The 21,309-nt window shown below is 42.6% G+C and overlaps 1 protein-coding gene across 9 annotated transcripts in view; it reads right to left on the bottom strand.

Annotated features, from left to right (window-relative positions):
- Nucleotides 1–403: 403 nt before the first annotated feature.
- The window catches only part of SYCP2 (synaptonemal complex protein 2), a 1,046,702-nt gene continuing 1,025,796 nt past the window's right edge, over nucleotides 404–21,309 (bottom strand). For all 9 annotated transcript variants that reach the window (XM_063959338.1, XM_063959341.1, XM_063959339.1 and 6 more), the window contains 6 exons: nucleotides 11,629–11,723; nucleotides 11,429–11,528; nucleotides 11,085–11,143; nucleotides 10,928–11,006; nucleotides 9,552–9,608; nucleotides 404–884 (listed from right to left, as the gene is read on the bottom strand). In XM_063959338.1, coding sequence (XP_063815408.1) covers nucleotides 813–884; nucleotides 9,552–9,608; nucleotides 10,928–11,006; nucleotides 11,085–11,143; nucleotides 11,429–11,528; nucleotides 11,629–11,723 — 462 coding nt within the window. In that variant the 3' untranslated portion in view covers nucleotides 404–812. The remainder of the gene's footprint in view (nucleotides 885–9,551; nucleotides 9,609–10,927; nucleotides 11,007–11,084; nucleotides 11,144–11,428; nucleotides 11,529–11,628; nucleotides 11,724–21,309) is intronic.

Here is a 21,309-nt window from a genome sequence, read left to right as displayed (position 1 = left end):
ACAGTCAGTGTCTTTGCTGCAGCCCTTGAAGTCTTCATTTTTCTTTAAAAGCTTCTTCTCAGGGCTGCTGGAGCAGCCCCCCTGTTGTATGCCTGCTTACTGCATGGCACCAACTACAAAACTGAGCTCCTGTGCACGGAGGCGGGGTTATAGAGGAGGCGGCGCTATGCATTCTGGGAACAGTCAAAGCTTTGAGCTTGTTGGTGCCACGGATCAAGATCCTACTCTACACCCCCAATGTAATTCCCTGTGGAGCCCAGTGTACCCCGCAGCAGAAAATGTGTTTATAGTAAGCCTATGTAGTGCATCCTGTGAAGATCATATTATAGAAATGTAAGCTATTATCATTACTTGCAACACAAGACCATTACCATGTTGTTTAGACTATGTATAATTAAACCAGACTTTATTCAAACAAAATGAAACACTAACTTTCAAATAAGGAGATGTATGATATACACAAGTCAGTAGCAATTAGCATTAGAGTCTAACGTTTCATTGAAAACAATATAATTGGAGCTAGAATCCTTATAAACAATAAATCCTGTAGGGTTGTAAAGAAACATGGTATGTAAAATCAGTGCTTAAATAGTTTTTTGCACTTCACATATCCTAAAGGAAATACTGATAAGCAGTTTCCTGTGGAGCTATTGGCAGGGGTTATACTTAACCACTTTTGTAATTAACAATAATTAACAAAATGAACAAAAAGAGAAAACTGAAACCAATAAGCTACCATTATTGGATAAAATGGCATACATTCTGCTTGGTAAGAAAGTGGACATAAGTGCATTTCTCGCACAATATTCGTATTAAAAGGGACCTGCTCCTGTCATAAAGAGAGACCGAAGTCCCCTTCTTACGCTGAGAAGTTCCTCTTCTTGCTGTCACAAAGAAAAAGATATACATTATACATGTCTCATTATTTAATGCTGGAAAATGTCAGTTTTACTTATCTTTATCTTATTTCATAACAAGGATTTCGTCATTACTATAACCTCATCTGTCCCAATAATTTTAGTACGGTAGTAAAAAGTTGAGTCTCCCATATCCGAATTGCTTAGCACCAGAAGTGTTTTGGTTTTCGGATTTTTCTGTTTGGGAATATTTGCATACCATAATGATATATTTGGGGGTGGGACCCAAGTATAAATACAGAATGAATTTATGTTTTATATATACTTTATACACATAGCCTGTAGGTAATTTTATACAATATTTTCAAGAATTTTGTGCATGAAACAAAGTTTGTGTATACTGAAGCTTTAGAAAGCAAAGATGTCACTATCTCAGTTGCTTGCTAGAATTTAGGATTTCATATTTTTCAATATGGGAGACTCAGCATAAGGTTACTTGGCATCATTTTTCTGAGATAGCCACTATTCAGTGTATGGAGCTGAAAATTCTTCACAAACTGACCCAGATTGCTTCATGCAAGTGCCCAAAATTAGCATTTTGTCTGAATGAAATTCAGAGGAGCAAATTAAGATGCTACAAGAACCAAGAGACTTCACAGAGTTGAACTATTTGTACCTAGCATATGGTAGGTGTTTACACACTGATGATTATGATGACTAGTAGTAATCCTTGAGATGCATACAACTCTACATACAGGTAATATACACATCTATTTTGGTGCATACATCTTTTGAGCTATATATACAAACAAAACAAATTACTTCAGCTCTGCATCATAGCCTAAATCTGCATACAGTGTGTAGTCAAAGATAGAGGGTCAAGCCCCACAGATTTGATAGTATGGTGATCTGGTCTAATGGTTAGGTCTGCCCTTCCATGGCCAGCATTACTAATTTTTTTCAAATCACATATTTCAGGTTGACTTAATTTATCACATCTACAACCTCTCACCATAAAAAAATGTTCAGAAACCTCTGACACCCACATTTATCTCTCTCTTCTGATAGATGGTGATATCTCACCAAATCCAGGACTCAACCACTTACATCGCTCACATTCACCTGATTCACAACAACATAGAAATCCAGCTAACCTCATAAACATCACATGTCTTCCATCACCCTCCAAATCACTAAAATGTGGCACGCTCTGTTTGTAACAAATTAACATCCATCCATGACCTCTTCATATCTAACAACTTCAATCTGCTGGTTATAACAGAAACCTGGCTCACGCAATCAGACACAGCCTCCCCTGCAGCACTGGCACACCTCCAGGCCTGGTAACCATAAAGGAGGAGTTGGACTGTTACTTTACCAATCTTTCGCATACACTGTTCTACCACAGGTTCCATCTCTCACATTTACATCAGTTGAAGTACATTCCATCAGGGTTTACTCTCCTTTCTCTCTGCGTGTTGCAGCTATCTATCACCCACCTGGGCATCCCGAACAATTTCTGGACGATTTTTCTGCCTGGCTCCCTCACTTCCTATCCTCTGACATCTCCACCTCCTAACTACTCTCTCTAACCTACTCTCTCGGCCTCTCCCAATGGACTTACTCCTCTACTCATCAGGAGGACCACTGCCTTGATCTAGTATTCACCAGACTATGCTCCATTTCTGAACTCACTAACACTCCTTTCCCCCTCTCAGATCACAACCTTATCACCTTCCAGCTCTCCTCTGTTAATTCAAACTCTGTGTTGCTGAAGTCCTCCAATCCTCTCAAACCCGCAGAAATATTAACACAATTAATCTTCAAGAACTTTCCATCTCACTCCAACAACTGCTTTCACCTATTTCTGCATTCACCTCTCCTGAGATGGCTGTATCACACCTGAACCAGACTCTAGAACTATCCCTTGATGAAGTGGCTCCAGCTATGGCACTTAAAATTAACAAGCCATCTACAAAAACTCACACGTAAACTTGAACGTCAGTGGCATAAATCTCATATTTCAAGTGGCTTCCTCACATATAAGACTGTCTACCACTCTTATAGAAATGCCCTGGACACTGCCAAACAAACATATTTTCAAACTCTTACTGTATCTCTGCTCAAGCCTCTAACCCCAAATGACTCTTTAATACATTTAATTCACTTCTGAATCCTCCCTCATCTACCAACCAGCCACTATCAAGGCACAAGATCTTGCTTCCTACTTCAAGGAGAAGATTGATAAGATCCGAGATGAAATGGTATGCTCTTCGGCAGCCAGTGACCTGCTCAGTTCTTTACCTGAACCCTTTAGCACTCTCTCTTCATTTGATCCCACAAATGAAGATGAAGTATCATCACTCTTCTCATCCTGCTTCTCTACTACATCTCATCTTGATCCTTTACCCTCACAAATAAGTAAAGATCTGTCTCCGGTACTCATCCCTAACTTAACTAACATATGTAATCTATATCTCTCTACTGGTATTTTTCCTTCACTGTTTAAGCATGCAGTGATTACTCCCATTTTGAAAAAACAAAATTCTGACCTTAACTCTCTCTCAAACTACCGCCCTATCTCTCAGCTCCCTTGTCTCTCTAAGCTACTTGAGAGACTTGCCTACACTCGACTCACACACTTTCTTAACTCACACAATTTATTGGACCCACTTCAGTCAGGCTTCCATTCCCAACACTCCACAGAGACAGCACTGACTAAAGTGGTTAATGATTTGGTCACTACGAAGTCTAAAGGTCATTAATTACTACTTATTCTTCTAGATCTATCTGCTGCCTTTGACACTGTTGACCACTCTCTTCTCATATAAACACTACAATCCCTAGGTCTTAAAGACACAGCCCTTTCTTGGTTCCTATCCTACCTAATTGCTCCTTCAGTGTTTGCTTCTCTGAATCTACCTCCTCTTCGCTACCTCTTTCAGTTGGAGTACCGCACGGCTCAGTCTTGGGTCTTCTATCCTCCCCTGATTTTCCCTATGTGTACTGGGCCGTGTCAATGAATGCCTTTCTGCCATTTCATCTTGGATGACATCTTGCCACCTCAAACTTAATATTTCAAAAACAGAGTTAATTATATTACCACCTGCCAATAGTAGGTACCAACCTGATTATCTCTATCACTGTTGAAAACTCGACAATCTACCCTACCCCACAAGCTCGCTGCCTAGGTGTCATACTTGACTCTGATCTGTCCTTTGTTCCCCACATTCAATCTGTCTCAAAATCATGTTACATGCATCTAAAAAACATATACAAAATACGACCTTACCTTACACAAGACACTGTTAAAACTCTAATCCATGCTCTCATTATCTCCCGCATTGATTATTGCAATAGTCTCCTAACTGGTCTTCCCAAAACGAGACTCTCACCATTCTGAATGCAGCTGTGAGGTTAATCCTCCTTGCTATACGTTCATCGTCTGCAGATCCACTCTGTCAGTCCCTCCATTGGTTACCTGCATTCTATCGTATTCAATACAAAATACCCTTACTCACACACAAGGCCATTAACCAAACTACACCACCGTACATCACTTATCTCACAATATCTCCAAACCCGACCTCTTCGATCTTCACAAGATCTGCGTCTCTCATCCACACTCATTACTCGCTCCCACTCACGAGTGCAGTACTTTCTTCGGGCTGCCCCCACTCTGTGGAATGCCCTACCACGCACAATAAGACTCTCCTCTAGTCTCAAAACCTTCAAGCGTTCCCTGAAAACTCACCTCTTCAGGCAAGCATATAAAATTCCAGAACCGCCCACATAACTTTCATAAACCTTCCTATCAAATTGCATCCACTCTGCACAGTCCACACATATCCTCACATGTCTTTTATTCTTCACTTTCCCTTCCTCTCGACCCCAGTTCACCATTGCTGTATGACCATATCATACAGCCAACCAAGAACCATTGCAATCTGGTGGACAACTATGCAATAGATAGCACCTATCCTTGTGTATCCATGCCTATTTTCCTATAGATTGTAAGCTTGCGAGCAGGGCCTTCCTACCTCTATGACTGTTTGTTATTACCCAATTTTGTTATATCATTATTTCCAATTGTAAAGCGCAACAGAATTTGCTGCGCACATATAAGAAACTGTTAATAATAATAATAATAATAATAATCTAGGGGTATATTTACTAATGCTCGATTTTGTATTCGATTTTAAGATTGATATAAATCAACATATTGAATCAAATTGACATTCTTTTTCACTCAACAAATCACACATTTACTAAAATTCAATTTTGAAATGGAATTCGATGCTGCTTTATTTTGACTAGTGAGTTTGTGTTCGATTTATGATATCCATTTTAAAATCGACCATAAAATGGATGAAATAGAACAAACACTTCCTTATGTATTTCTATTGGACAAAACATATCACATGCAAGAACTGCGTGGTTAATTCTGGTTTGCGTACATCTCCGATGGTGGGGCATCTACGCATACACAGGACCCGTTCTGTGCATGTGCAGAACAGGTCCTATATCGTCGCACACAGTGCCCCCTAATCCACAACCTGTCACCGTTTGGGGACGAGGAGTTCAGAGATGCAGGAGCGATGTGCACTGAATCCATCTATGAATGCCCCCTAATCCACAACCTGTCACCGTTTGGGGACGAGGAGTTCAGAGATGCAGGAGCGATGTGCACTGAATCCATCTATGAATGCCCCCTAATCCACAACCTGTCACCGTTTGGGGACGAGGAGTTCAGAGATGCAGGAGCGATGTGCACAGAATCCATCTATGAATGCCCCCTAATCCACAACCTGTCACCGTTTGGGGACGAGGAGTTCAGAGATGCAGGAGCGATGTGCACAGAATCCATCTATGAATGCCCCCTAATCCACAACCTGTCACCGTTTGGGGACGAGGAATTCAGAGATGCAGGAGCGATGTGCACTGAATCCATCTATGAATGAGGCCCACAATTCCTACAGCCACAGTGAACCACATGTTTGGGTCCCTTTTTATTAGATATGTGCACAGATCTTCAAGAGTTTCTTTTAAAATTGATAAAACATTGAAAATCATGTAGTTTGGACCTGTCACATAGAGCCTTTACAGTATTATTAATATCTTGCCTGATTCATTGTCAGATGCTATAACGACTGCACCTGCAATTGTACATGCTGGGGATGTGCAAAATCATAAAAAAACAAACAAAAAAACAGCAGCCCTGAAAAATACAGAGACGCTCACCGGAACAATCACACAGACACAGCAACTGTGTACACATTCCCAGGACACACGCTGATCCATTGATAACGATCATCTTGATTAAATCAACGGTTGTGCAGCATGGCAGCCTGAACAGAGACACCGGAGGCACATTGCTTGAGTACGGATTCACAAGGGCACCCAGCGACACTCCCCAAACACGGACACAATGCGCCTGGGTTTTTGCAACCACTCCCCCTGTCAACTGCCATCGCTACTAGACTTTGGCACAGCGTGAAGCATATGCACGCACAATTTACCAATAATCGCTCAACTGCAAAAAACATTGGCATTGCGTTCATCGTCTCTACTTTTATAGGCATCATAATGAAGGTTTAGGGAATAGAATGTTGTCTAGAAGCAAAAATCACCTGTCTGCTATTAGTCTTATTTTTGGTATTTGTAGATCAATTTTACTGCGTGCATGTTTGATTTTCAATGCGAATGTTAGTAAATCAGGGTATCCTATATTCGTCTATGTAAAAGTACCGATATTTTGCCAATATTCAATTTTCCGTGGGATTTGGTTTTATATTAAATTTGACATAAAATTTTGCCTTTACTAAATCTCCTAATGCAAAATCACACATTAGTAAATATGCTCTCTAGTGTGATCTGTTGCATCATTTCAATGGTCTAAACAGAGGGAAAAGAAATTATTTAACACCATGCTTAAACTTGTTGGTAAAGCTTCCCCACATAGCAATAATGCATAATGGCTGTGCCTTCAGCTTTACTTCAGACATGCAACCTGAGTGACTATAGCTGATCGCATATACTATATGGACAAAAGTATTCAGACACCTGACAATTACACCAACTGGGACTATAGTGACATTGTATTCAAATACATATACAGGTTGAGTATATCCAAAATGCTTGGGACCAGAGATATTTTGGATATCGGATTATTCCGTATTTTGGAATAACTGCATACCATAATGAGATATCAAGGTGATGGGTCCTAAATCTAAGCACAGAATACATTTATGTTTCATATACACCTTATACACACAGCCTGAAGGTAATTTTAGCCAATGTTTTTTATAACGTTGGGCATTAAACAAAGTGTGTGTACATTCACACAATTCATTTATGTTTCATATGCACCTTATACACACAGCCTGGAGGTCATTTAATACAATATTTTTAATAACTTTGTGTATTAAACAAAGTTTGTGTACATTGAGCCATCAGAAAACAAAGGTTTCACTATGTTACTCTCACTCAAAAAAGTCCGTATTTCGGAATATTTGGATATGGGATACTCAACCTGTACTTTAATATGGAGTTGGTCCCCCTTTGCAGCTATACCAGCTTCCACTCGTCTTGGAAGGCTGTCCGCAATATTTTGGAGTGCTTCTGTGGGAATTTGTGCCCATTCATTCTGTAGAGCATTTATGAGGTCAGGCACTGATGTTGGAAAAGTAGGCCTGGCTCACAATCTCCATTCCAGTTCATCTGAAAAGGTACTTGATGGGATTGAGGTCAGGGTTCTGTGCCAACCAGTCAAGTTCTTCCACACCAGACTCATCAAACCATGTCTTTATAGTCCTTGCTTTGTGCATTGGGACACTGTCATGTTGGGATAGAAAAGGTCCTTCCCCAAACTGTTGCAACAAAGTTGGACGCATAGCATTGTTAAAAATGTCTTGGTATGCTGAAGCATTAAGATTGCCCTTCACTGAAGATAAGGGGCCTTGCCAAAACCCTCAAAAACAGACCGATACCAATATCCCTCCTTCACCAAACTTCACAATTGGCATAATGCAGTCAGGCATGTACCATTCCCCTGACATTCGCCAAACCCAAACTCACCCATTTGTCAAAGAAGCATGATTCGTCACTCCACAGAACACGTTTCCACTGCTCCACAGACTTTACACCACTCCATCCAATGCTTGGCATTGGACTTGGTGATGTGAGGCTTGCATGCAGCTGCTTGGCCATGGAAACCTATTCCATAAAGCTCCCGCTGCACAGTTTTTGTGCTTACATTAATGCCAGTGTGAGTTCGGATTCCTTCAGCTATGGAATCAGCAGAACATTGGTGACTTTTACGCACCATGCGCCTTAGCAGTCGTTGACCCCACCTTGTGATTTGACGTGGTCTTCCACTCTGTGGTAGAGTTGCTGTTGTTCTTAAATGCTTCCACTTTCTAATAATATCATTTACTGCTGACCGTGGAATATCCAACAGGGATGAAATTTCACAAACCATTTGCAAATGGAGACTGCATGGCTAGATGCTTGATTTTATACACCTGTGGCAAGAGGCCTGATCTAAACACCTGAATTCAATAATTAACAGGTGTGGTCAAATACTTTTGTCCATATAGGCCCTCATTCCGAGTTGTTCGCTCGTTATTTTTCTTCGCATCGGTGCGATTTTCCGCTAACTGCGCATGCGCAATGTTCGCACTGCAGCTGCGTCAAGTAAATTTGCTAAGAAGTTTGGTATTTTACTCACGGCATTACGAGGTTTTTTCTTCGTTCTGGTGATCGGAGTGTGATTGACAGGAAGTGGGTGTTTCTGGGCGGAAACTGACCGTTTTATGGGTGTGTGTGAAAAAACGCTGCAGTTTCTGGGAAAAACGCGGGAGTGGCTGGAGAAACGGGGGAGTGTCTGGGCGAACGCTGGGTGTGTTTGTGACGTCAAACCAGGAACGACAAGCACTGAACTGATCGCACTGGAAGAGTAAGTCTCGAGCTACTCAGAAACTGCAAAGAAAAGTCTTTTCGCAATATTGCGAATACTTCGTTCGCAATTCAGTTAAGCTAATATTCACTCCCAGAGGGCGGCGGCTTAGCATGTGCACTGCTGCGAAAAGCGGCTAGCGAGCGAACAACTCGGAATGAGGGCCATAGTGTATATAGGCGTGGATACTGTGAGGCTGGCTTAGTTTCTGGGTTGTTTCTGCATTTGGCCTGCACATACATGACCCTATGTTCCAGATTCTTTCTCACAAATATGGTTAAAAACATTTTTGTTAGAGAGCTGTTAAAACAAACACTGTCAATAAACTGTTACCGATGTTACTGCCAAGTCACAGTGCCTGGATAAATAGGCATAAGTTAAAAGATATTAAAAAAAGCATCATCACACTGACTACTAAGCATGCAATATGATCACTCACTTGTACATACAAGAAAAAAGCTATTGGGCGCCACCTAGAGGGAAAGTGTATGTGATGGGAGCATTTAATTCAAAGGTCGCTATTCAAACCACACACAGAAAGAATAACGATAGGGTATATTTCATTGCACATGTCATATTCCTGAGAATACAATAGCTTTATTTGCAGTGACATTACATCTGCAAGTAGTGACTGAAGGAATACAGTGGTATATTTTCCCTGCACAATGGGCAATAAAAGTGTTGTACAAGTGTATTATTAGTAATAACTGACAGATATCTGAAATTGGGGAAATTACCATTTCTTTCAAAAGTCGTTCTTGAACAGTCTTCATATTTTCTTTCATATTATGCATCTAAGAAAAAAATATATACACAGACCAGTAAAGAGTATTTTTTTTGTACTATTTACTGTATAATAAGCCCAGTCTCTCTCTCTGTACACGTACACAGTCAAAGATAACAAACTTCTAGCTTCATTTTATTCATAGGCACACTTACTAACAATTGGTTCTACAGTAACCAATTACTAACAATTGGTTCTACAGTAATCTACAATTATAGAGGTACACCAATATCAAAATGAAACAAATTCAGAATGGTAAAAATCTAAATTGGCAAAAAGAGACTAATAATTTCATACAATTTCAGAAAATGTGTTTATACAGCATTTAGGAAACAAGGGGAGATTGTAACTAATTTTACAGGCTGTGCTAGATTATATACAAGCTGACTGCTGTGAGCTACTTCTCCACTGTGGGGTCTATTCATGAAGCAGTGAAAAGAGTGGAGAAGTGAGCCTGTGGAGAAGTTGCCTATGGCAACCAATCAGCTACTCCGTACAATTGTACAGTATGCAAATTATAACTCTTACGTCAATGCTGATTGGTTGCCATGTACAACTTCTCCACTGGCTCAATACTCCACACTTTTCACTGCTTCATGAATAGAGCCTTTATCTCTCCATGATTTGATAAATCTCCCCCTGTACACATACAGGAAAAAGCTAACAAATTGCTTACAGTGTTAAACATAGACTTTAATAGTTTACAATGGGTGCATGGGCTGGCTTCTTGGATTATCCTGGGATCACCTCAATAGGAGTACTCTGCTCATTTACCACACTTTAGATTCCACCTTATGCTCAATTCAGCAGGGTCCCAGTATATAAAATTAGTGGGAACCTCTGCTGGACATCCTTCTGAATCCCCCTTGCAGGATGAAAGAAAGAGGAACCCTGCTTAATTAAGAACCTGTTGATGATAAAAGGGTAGTGGCAGACGATTGAGGGCATCATTTAAAAAAATTAAATATTAAGGGAAAAACCCTGCTAAAAATCCTTGTATTCCCTTTTATTACTTATGTACTGATGGTTACAAACTTGTGTTCTAGATTTCCAGTGGCAACTATCGATTTGATTGGTTGTTTTTAAATTTGTATATTCCAATAATCTTTCTTCATATCAGCCACTTTTCACAAAATGCTACTTTGTACATGTAACATGAAACAAATATCTGTTGGTAAAGACAGTAGGGTATTTCTTGATATTGTTCAATGGATCCCTAGACTACTGGCTAGTACACTGTCAACAGGTGTTTGGACATTGACTACATTTTCGCATTATAGTAAGTGGAGTTGGAAAAGTTATTTTTTGTAGCATAAAAGTGTTACTCACTTCAGAGTTATAGATCTTGTCTTCATAGTCAGTACTGTGGGAAACATTCTTTTCAAATGAAGCCTTGAGACTATGAATCCTAAAATTAGACAGATATAGAACAGTTAGAAGTGGAAAATACTTTAACCTTTACACCACATAACGGAAGCTTACATACCTCCTCTGTTCGTTTTTGTGATAGAAGCTTAACGTTTGTGTCTGTTTGTTCCAGAAATTCTGAAAATAAATAAATATATATAAATACAGGATGAGAATCTGCTGATATGACCTGAGATCTCATCTTATCACTGTAGTAGGCATGTTGGCTAAAGTTAATGAGGGTCATGATGAAATCTGTTTTTGTTTGTGCTCAACCATAGAGGCTGTGTGAACATATTTATCTGTGATCTTACATTAGCCCCTATAAGCAGAAAGAGGAAAACAATACGTTGACAGCTTTTCCATGAATGGATACAGGTGAAAGTGGATGCATATAAGGTATTTTTATTTTGTATTTCTTACTGTGAATTCTTTTTCCATCTGTTTTAATGTCTGGGAATCTTTTTCAAAGTTCTCGATCTCTTCTAACACAGTCTGTTGAAATTTTTCCAGATGCATGATTCTAAAGCAGGGAGAGCAGAAATTACCTTTCATTAAGTGCTGTACAATCAGGGCATGAAGTCCTGTACAATCAGGGCAGAGAAAATGACCCCAGAACTGACCTGCACTCCTTTACTTGGACATCCATTGAGGTCAGGTGTTTCTGAGCTGACTTCAGTGACTGCTTTGTGAAACAATCCATTTTTCTAGAGCGATCCTAAAACAATTCAACAAATTATAAAATCCATATATGTCTTTAAAGCAGTTCTGAAAATCCCTGGTATGATGGGTTACAATAAATTGGAATGGCTCAGTGGTACTGGGTCAAAATTGATCATAGGGGGGAGTATATTGTGCTAAGCTGTTTCCTATGTAAAGCTCTCAACACTCAGGGTGAAATGTAATAGGGTGCGAGAATCAGAAAGTGAGAGATTTTGTTAAAATTCTCCTGTTTTCTTAAAGTGGCAATCGTTTACATGGCAAAACCAGGTTGATGTTGCCATGTAAATGATTGCCACTTTAAAAAAACAGGAGAATTTTAACAAAATCTCTCACTTTCTGATTCTCACACCCTATTACATTTCCCCTATAGTATCAGTTACCAGTAGACACTACTGATCAAGTTACAACTGTGCAAAGTTGGCACAAAACCAACATAAATCATTTGTTTTATTGATGGAGGTATTTAAAGTGTTACATTTACATTTCACATTATAATGAATTGGAGATTTGAATTGTCATTTTCTGTTTCTTGCTACGTTCAGGGCTGGCTCTAGGCATGTTCCATCTGAGCGTCCATACAAGGGCACCACCCACAGCAGGCGCACTGATTTTCCACCACCATTTTCTCTGTGACTTTCCCTTTAAGCAGCATATGCACTGCAGTGCTCAATCCCCGCTGCGCAGCACCCGCTCTGCTTCCTAATATATACCCATTACCCTGAGTGTCAGCCTACCAGGATGAGGCAGCACTCCAAAGATTCTCGCACAGGGTGCTAGTACGCTTGGAGCTGGCCCTTGTTACATAGCATCTCCAACTCCCTTACTGTTCTGAATTTGCATTTGAACACCCCTGACCTGTTTCTCAAAGTGTAACATTTCTTAAATTACTTAGCTAGTTATACTTATGTACTCTAAATCATTTAACTAGTATTTAGATTCCATGAATATTAAGTTATACTAAAATTATTTCTATAGACCCAGCACCTCATAACCGACATAGGGGCAGATGTATTAACCGGGAGAAGGCTTAAGGAAGTGATAAACCAGTGATATGTGCACCAGCCAATCAGCTCCACCATGTAAATTAACAGTTAGGATCTGATTGGCTGGTGCCTTTATCACCTTGCACATATCACTGGTTTATCACTTCCTTATGCCTTCTCCAGGTTAATACATCTGCCCCATAGATACCAAACCCTGAAAGTTTACACTAAATAAGGGGAAGTGCTTCAATGCCAATACCAATAAGTCATACATGTAAAACACCATATGCTGATGGATTTTCTGGAGAATATTTTTTAATGCTATAAAGCAATAGCTATTCTCAGGGCTGATCCCCGGTCTACGGCACCCTGAGCAGGAATTTTTGGAAGCCCCCTGCTCCTCCTCTATCTAACTAAGTAGATAATTAGTACCTTTATTAACCAAAATAGGGGAGTACCTAAAAGATTTTTCAACCGCTGCTCTGCACCTGTGGTGAGCCCCCCTCCACAACATAGAACACTGCGGCTCGTGAGTTGGTCAGTGCCCAAAAAGGGAGACTGTCCCATAAAAGTCTGGAGGGTTTGCGGGATATGCATGCTGATGCCGATATCATCAGAGCTTGGATTGATACTCCTGAACTCAGAGGTGACAGTGAAGTTAAAATATAAAAAAACAGTATGACATTTGGTGCCCAGCCTTTCCTCATCTATCAATCATATTTTTAGAAAGCTTTGAAATTCCAACATAGAATTGTCTGTCGTAATGGATCAAAGCATTGATAAGTAAATAAGATATTTAATTAGGGACAGAAGTTTAACAGGCGCTGATGGCCAACGGTCAGTGCCAATCATGGGTTCTGCCTTCACGGTGCCCCCTCTGCTTGAACAGCCCTGAAGCCAGCATGGATAGTCTCCTTTTCTCTGTTTAAGCAATTTCAAAATAGATCAGATTACCATGGCCATACTGATAATGATGCGGATATTATTTTACTCCACAAAAGGTTCCCATCTGAAATCTGCATAACATCAGTGAACCAATTACTTTGAACTACAGGTTAAAATCAAGGTTAGTCTATCTTGCCCAAGCTACTTATGGATCATCAACTGGGTTTCATAAAGGGTTAGCATTCTGTAACTGGGATTCCAGCAGCTATTTCAAGCTAGTAGATGCACTAATAAACTACACCTCCCTGCAGGCCTTAGCGCCAAAGCATTCCGGCGCTAAGGCCTGCTGGAAGCTGTAGTTTATTGAGTGTGTCTTCTTCCCTGTAATGCGGCACGTTGGGACACCAGCGCTAACAATAGTGACTGGAGGCTTGGCTGCTGTGCGAGTCTCCGGGAGAGCCACTGCCAAAGGGAGGACAGCAGCTTAGCTTCTTCCAAGAGGGGAAGAAAGAGAAGCATTACCCACCCCTCCCTCACTCGCAGTACCTACAGGCCCCATCCACGGCACCCCCCCCCTCCACCACCCACGGTGGCTCCGGTCCCCCTTCCCTACCTGCTGCACCACCGCACCCGCCCCTCCCCCACCTGTGACACCCACGGCTCCGGACCCCCACTCGTGGCACCCGCCCCTCCCCCACCTGCGGCACCACCGCACCAGCCCCTCTCCCACCCGCGGCCCCTCCGCAACCACCCCTCCCCCACCCGCAGCACCCCGGACCCCCTCCTCCATCTGCGTCTCCCCCGCACCCGCCACTCCCCGAACAAAAGCATTTAACCGCTCACACAATTATGATTGTAGGAAATACTCCATATAATACAAATACTGCATGCCACAAGGGAGTGCAAGGGTTAAGGGGGTGTAGCCCCTTACGAAGGTGTGAAGAGCGCCCGTAGGGCGCGATGAATCACCTAGTAACTTATAAATATCTTCTTTGTTTATTGTAATAACTTTTACAGCTAAAACACACCAGATTTGTGGAACTCCCTGGAATTGCAGGAAGAGATGAAGGTGAGGCAGCAACAGCTTAGCCTCACCTCTGACAGTAAGACACTGCTTGCAGAGCTTGGGGCAGGGCCACACCGTGGCAGTAATACTGCACTGAAAGAGAGCCAAAAGAGGCATGTCTCCGAGTATGGAGGGCGTGCTTTGAGCATTGATGGATGTGCACCGAAGCTCAGCAGCAGCAGGGGAAGGAAGAGAAGACACAGTGATGCAGGTAGGGGAATCAATGGACACTGAAGCTTGGTGTAGTAAGGGGAGAGTTACATTGAGTAGCGGGTCAGACAGGCTCTCAGCACTCAGACCCTCCCCAATGTGTGTCTCCCAATCAATTGACCTGCCTGCACATGTAACTGCCCAGTACTTTGGGCCTAATTAATATTTGTACACACATGCGATTTTTCAGACTATGGAACTGATAATCATTGCAAGTGAAGCTGCTGTCCAGAAAATAATACTGTATATACACCCACCGAAGCCCTCACAAAGCCCTTAGCAATTACATACACATCCTCAAGTGAGTCTATGGGCCTAATTCTGGTTTGTATGCAATGTTCATGTCTTCAGAACAGAGCGATTATCAGCAGACTGCACATGTGCCACGATCGCACTGGGCACGTACCTTTGCGATTGCACTCGCACTAACATTTTATAGACAGAGTGAATGACAGGAAGGGACCATTTGCAGGAGTTAATGTGGGAGTGGCGGCAAAAACGTAGGTGCGTCATGGCTGTTTTCAAGACGTAGATCTGCCTTCAGCTGCAATCATGTTCGTAGAGAATCATGGCACCAGTGTCGCTAGTGCCACGGCTAATCTTACTAGTTATAGGTCAACCCTAGAAGTCGATGTTCCTTGTTATTGCGTTGTTGCTGCACATGAGTACGCAGTTGCAGAGGAATTTGGGATGGCTCCGGTGGACGTCTATTCTGTTTCCTGGGCGACAGCTTCACTTGTGATTATTAGTAGTTCTGTTTCCTAGAAAAACGTAGCTGCGTAAGCATTTGCAGACAAACATGAATTAGGCCCACTGGTCACGCAGAGTGGCCGTCATGTTTCTTTGCATACATGATCGCATCTGAAGGCAAATACAGGCATTTTGCCGCCACTCCCCCAAATGTCCCCTTTCTGTCAATCAATCTACATAAAAAAAATCTCTATCTATGTGTGTGCGCAGTGAGATTGTGGCATACGCGCAGTCTGCCGATAATTGATCAGTTGTGTAATCATCATTACAGTCAAACATGAATTAAGCCCTATATTTGGTGGCCATCTTGATTAGGGAATGAAGCATCCTCGTAGGAATTAACAGAATCTGTGCAGTAGCACACTCCACTTTCAACAGAAATGCCTATTAGTAAACGAGAAATGTCAGATAAAAAATGCTGAGATAGAGTACTCAAATCAAGGTTTACCTGTCTTCTAGACTTTCAAACTAAGACCTGAGTCCTAAAACGGCAACTTAAGTTACTGACCACAATACATCATTCAACTGCAATACCTTAATTCTTCTGTCTTTACTCTCTAAGGTACATGCACACAGAGGAATCGAGAAGGGGGGAGCGGGTACTAATTACCCGAAACTAAACTTCATAGAGGGCCAGCTGCTAAGGGGGATGCTACAGAATTTGTCTCCCTTTGCAGCACTGCTGAAGGCTACAAATGTCCTCCTGTGCAGTCGCCAGTGACCACTGCAGCAGCGCTTACTATTTTTGTAATTGTTTTTTTGAGGGGACCCTAGGTTTTTTTTTTTAAACCCCCCCAGTACCCAGACCTGTGAAATACTGTAGCCATAAGTAAAGTCTTAAAAAGGGTCGAAATACTAATGACATTTAAAATCTTGTATATACATAGGGCCTGATTCTGATTTGTATGCATACCCGATGGTTTATGTGCAAATATGATATCCTATTCTGCAATGTGCAGAACGGGTCTTCAGTGATCCCTCGCAGTCCCTCCTTAGTCCAGCATATTTGACAAGTTGCAGCATTTGGGGGGCAGTGACCGGGACTGTTCTACAAAACGGGGGAGTCAGACACAGACTTCCTGGACCCAACAGAGGGGTCCGAAGGCCATCTTTGGCTTACACAAACTGACCGATGGTCGCGTTTGTGAACCAATGCTGTGTCTTCAAAAACTGACTTGTAGGGGCGTGGCTTGGCAGCCATTAGGACAGCACGTGCTTCCTGAAAGCTCCAGCCATAGAAGCCCTAAAAAGCTTTTATTTGGAGCCTACCCCTCTCACTTCTGCTCCCCGCTTACTTCCCCGAAGCCTGGGCACCGTTCACATCGCAGGAGACTGGTTTGCGGAGCCGGGAGGGGTCTCCTACCTCTCTGCAGGTTGAGGCCTGTTTCCCCTGCTCAAGCCGGGGACTAAATTTTCCTCATACCGCAGCTTACGCCGCCCGTGCCCACCCTAATGCCTCCTCCGCCTCGGGTCTGCTGAGGCATCCACCCCACTGCTTACCTCCACCTCTGGTCTGCAGTGACTGCTGCCTGCTTGGCGTATAGACCGGAACTGACGCCCGCTGGCTTCCACACATCGGGCTTGCACGGCAGCTGCACCGGACAACGCCTGTGGCATCCACCACTGACGCGGCTACCCCTGGATTCGGCACTTAGACCTGGCGCCCCTCCCGCCACCTGACATTAGCCTGCACACAGCTGGAGAGCCGAGGTGCCCACTTGCTGCGGCCTCTCTCTCCTTAACATACAGGAGGCGGCCATCTTCTGCCGGAGCTGGGGAGAACAGGCACAACCTGGAGCTGCACACAGACCAGTGAGCCGTGTCCTTTCCCCCTATTGCTGCTGGCCCTTATGAGCATGGTCTGGCAGGGAGGCCACCTATCTCTGCTGCGACAGGGGACACTCTATACTGCTGTGGTCTCTTACAGGGTCCCTTATCCTTGCTCATATTCCTATTCTACATGCCAAGATTCAGTTGCTTTTTCATAATAGTTATTCACTGTGCTGCAATTGACTTTCCTTGTGCAGTGTACTTATTAGGTTGGAGCTCCCCCTAGTGTCTCTTTTGAATACATTGATTCACCTTTACAACTTCATCACTCTCAGTTGTATATATATATTGGAAGAATACACGGGCTACTTCGGGACATATGATGTGCACTGGTGGTATAGTAGCTGCTCCGTACTTGTCCCTTCCTTCACGGAGGGGGAGGAAACTCGTCACTGATGTGTTCTCACTGCCCTGGCGACTAAGACTTGCCTAATGCTACGCTAATGCCATTCCACCGGGAGTCACCACATTGAAGGCACTTAACAGCAAACTGCAGTTTCCTTGAAGCTGGGCTCACTGCCTCATGACCTCACCTTTATATTTGTCCTAACTTCAGCATGGTCAAATCCGGGAAAAAGAAAGGAAATACTGCACAACCTAAAGAGACTGTGTCCCAGACAGGAATGAGATCCTTTCTACACCCTACACACGCTAAATCCTCCCGAGGCCTCTCTCCTCCCAGTCTCTCTTCCTGTCACTCCGCCTTGCCCTCCTCCCCCCTTCTGATGGATCAGCCACTATCACATACTCAGGGTGACACAGGCCTCCAAAACATTTTAACTTTCATGAAGACTCGACCCACCAAGCAGAACCTCCAGGATACTATGCATAGAGAGCTTGCATCTATTAAACATGATATCTCTCAGCTTTCTGATAGAGTGAACACACTGGAGGAACACCGTGATTCTGCTGATGTGTTCATGAGATCCCTTACTGATGTTATTGCCGCTCAATCGGCTGAAATCCGGTCACTGCGGTCATGTGTGTTGGATTTGGCTAACAGAGTTAGGAGGAATAATATACGGGTGAGAGGTATTCCTGAAGATGTCCCCCAAACAGGCTTGGTGGACGCTCTGACGAAAATCTTCAACGAGGTCCTGGAAAAGGACATAACACTATAACGTTTGATAGGGCTCACCGTGCCCTTAAACTGAGAGGGCTCCCTGCAGACTGCCCCAGTGACATCATATGCCATTTGCACTACTATTCTCAAAAAGAAGATATCATGGGTAAAGTGCGTCGACTTGATGGAGTGGACTTTAACGGCGAACCAATTACCATCTACCAGGATCTTTCATGGCACACTCTCCAACAAAGGAAAGCTCTTAGGTCCATCACGGAGGAACTCCGCAAACGTCAGCTGAAATACAGATGGGGCTTCCCCTTTAATCTTCAGGTCTCTTCTTCTGGGAAAATCGAAATCCTACACACCCCCTCTGACCTCCCTACGTTCTGCTCTGGTCTCAGTCTCCTGTCCATTAAGATTCCTGATTCGGAATTCACTTCCCCTGATCTACATCCACCACAGCAATCTGGAAATGGAGCATCCTGGCAAAACCAGGTTGATCTTGCTGTGTAAATGATTGCCACTTTAAAAAAACTGCAAAAAACTTACCAGATCTCTCACTTTCTGAAACTCTCACTCTATTACATTTGGCCCCACGTGTTTCTTCAGACTTTGGCCCCATCGCCTCTTTTTTGGGTAATCCTGCTTTTACACCCGGCCTCGCCCTCTCTTCTTATCAAAACTGGGCCCTGGAAGGGTCAGATGGCACAACCATCTGGGGTTAAACAATTTTCGGATATATGGAGAAAATGGGATATCCCACAGGTTGATTTCTGGAAGTACTTACAAGTGTGGCACTTTCTATTGTTTTGTTCATATGTTTGTAAATCCAGTCATCAGGACACAGAGACATGTGAGTTCACTGCTGTGCTGTTTATTCCCTCCAACTCCAGGCACACTGCACAATGGACCACCCACTACCCAGCATCCCCCTGGTCCTAGGGACCATCACTGAAGATTCAGGCTTACACATGTTAGTAAGGGAGTGTCTACAAATATTAAGCATTCTAATACACTAACATCACATCCTCTTTTCTTTAAAGATAAGCCCTATATGCTTCAATGCAACAATTAACAACGTCATATTAAGAACATCATCTAACACGTTTCAATGAGTCTCTCAGGTCTGCGTATTTCCCTTTTGGGTCTTTCATACACAGTCTGTGTTTCATCGACCATGTTGGACCTTTCTAGAATCGTGGTTTGTTCACCATTATCAGGCTCATCATACATGTCAGATGAAGGGTATTCTTCAGTCATGTTGTCTTCATTATGGTTAGGTTGAGATCTTAAATCCACCCGATTTCTTCTTACTTCCGTTCCACGCTCTGTACGTATAGTATAAGATCTTGGTGCTACTTGTGCTTGCACAATACCTTTCTGCCCCCAAATACCTTTCTCGTGATCTCTGAGACGGACTTGGTCACCCGATTTAAGATCAGATAAGCTTTTAGCTTGCCTGTCATGAAACAGTTTCTGTTTCTCCTGTTGACGTTCCTTACTCAGCCTGATCAACGCTGAGTTATGTGTATTAAGCAGTTCATCATGTATCGGGAGATTTGCTCTAATCCTCCTTCCCATCAGCATTTGTGCAGGAGAAAGTCCATTCTGTAAAGGTGTACTGCGGTAGATTAAAAGACTTTTGTAGAAATCTTCTTTACCTTCTTGAGCTTTTTTCATGAGACTCTTTACTGTTTTTACTGAACTTTCCACCAACCCATTTGAGCGTGGATAGTGGGGACTTGACGTAGTATGGACAAATTCCCACTCATCAGCAAATTGTCTAAATTCAGCACTGGAAAACTGAGGACCATTGTCAGTGAACACTTCCATAGTAACACCATGCCTTGCAAATATTGACTTCATGCAATTGATTACGGCTTTACTAGTAGTTGTATGTAGTGTCTTCACCTCAGGGTAGTTAGAGTAATAATCAGTCACGACAATGTATGTTTTCCCATTACAATCAAACAAATCTGCGCCAACTTTCTGGTACGGTCTCTCTGGCACTGCGTGAGGACTCAGTGGCTCGACTTGTTGTTTCGGTCTATACGTAAGACATAATTCACATGTAGCTGTAGTCTGTGCTATGTCTTGGTTCATTCTTGGCCAATACATAACTTCACGCACTCTCCGCTTACATTTTTCTTCTCCTAAGTGGCCTTCATGTATCTTGCACAGCATAGTTTTTCTTAGTCGTGCAGGTATGACAAACCTATTGCCTTTGTAAATAATACCATCGACAACTGTAAGGTCACTGCGGTACATCCAATAATCATGGATAGACAGCGGGCACGCTTGTTTTTCTGCTGGCCAACCTTTCAGAATGATATCTTTCAACACTTTCATTGTGTCATCTATCTCAGTTTCTTTCCTAATCTGTTCTTGTCTTGCAAGAGACACTGGTAGAGAAGCTACGATCAAATTAACATAGGCTTCTATCTCTTCATCCATCAGACTTTTGGAACCTTCACTTTTGTCCACAGCACGAGAAAGTGTATCAGCAATGTACATGTATTTGCCGGGACAGTACTGCAAGTGTACATCATATTTCTGTAGTCTGATCAGCATTCATTGAATTCTAATGGGACAGTCATGTAATGATTTAGTCATGATAGCTACCAATGGCTTGTGGTCAGTTTCCACTGTAAATGTTTGACCATACACAAACTGATGAAATCGCTCACATGCATATGTGATCGCTAGAAGTTCTTTTTCTATCTGAGCATACCTTGTTTCAGCACTTGTCAGTGCTCTTGATGCATAGATTACTGGTTGCCATGTATCCTCA

Source organism: Pseudophryne corroboree, chromosome 3, assembly GCF_028390025.1.
Source record: "Pseudophryne corroboree isolate aPseCor3 chromosome 3, aPseCor3.hap2, whole genome shotgun sequence".
NCBI classification, from domain to species: Eukaryota; Metazoa; Chordata; class Amphibia; order Anura; family Myobatrachidae; genus Pseudophryne; species Pseudophryne corroboree.
This window is presented reverse-complemented; position numbering and strand designations above follow the sequence as displayed.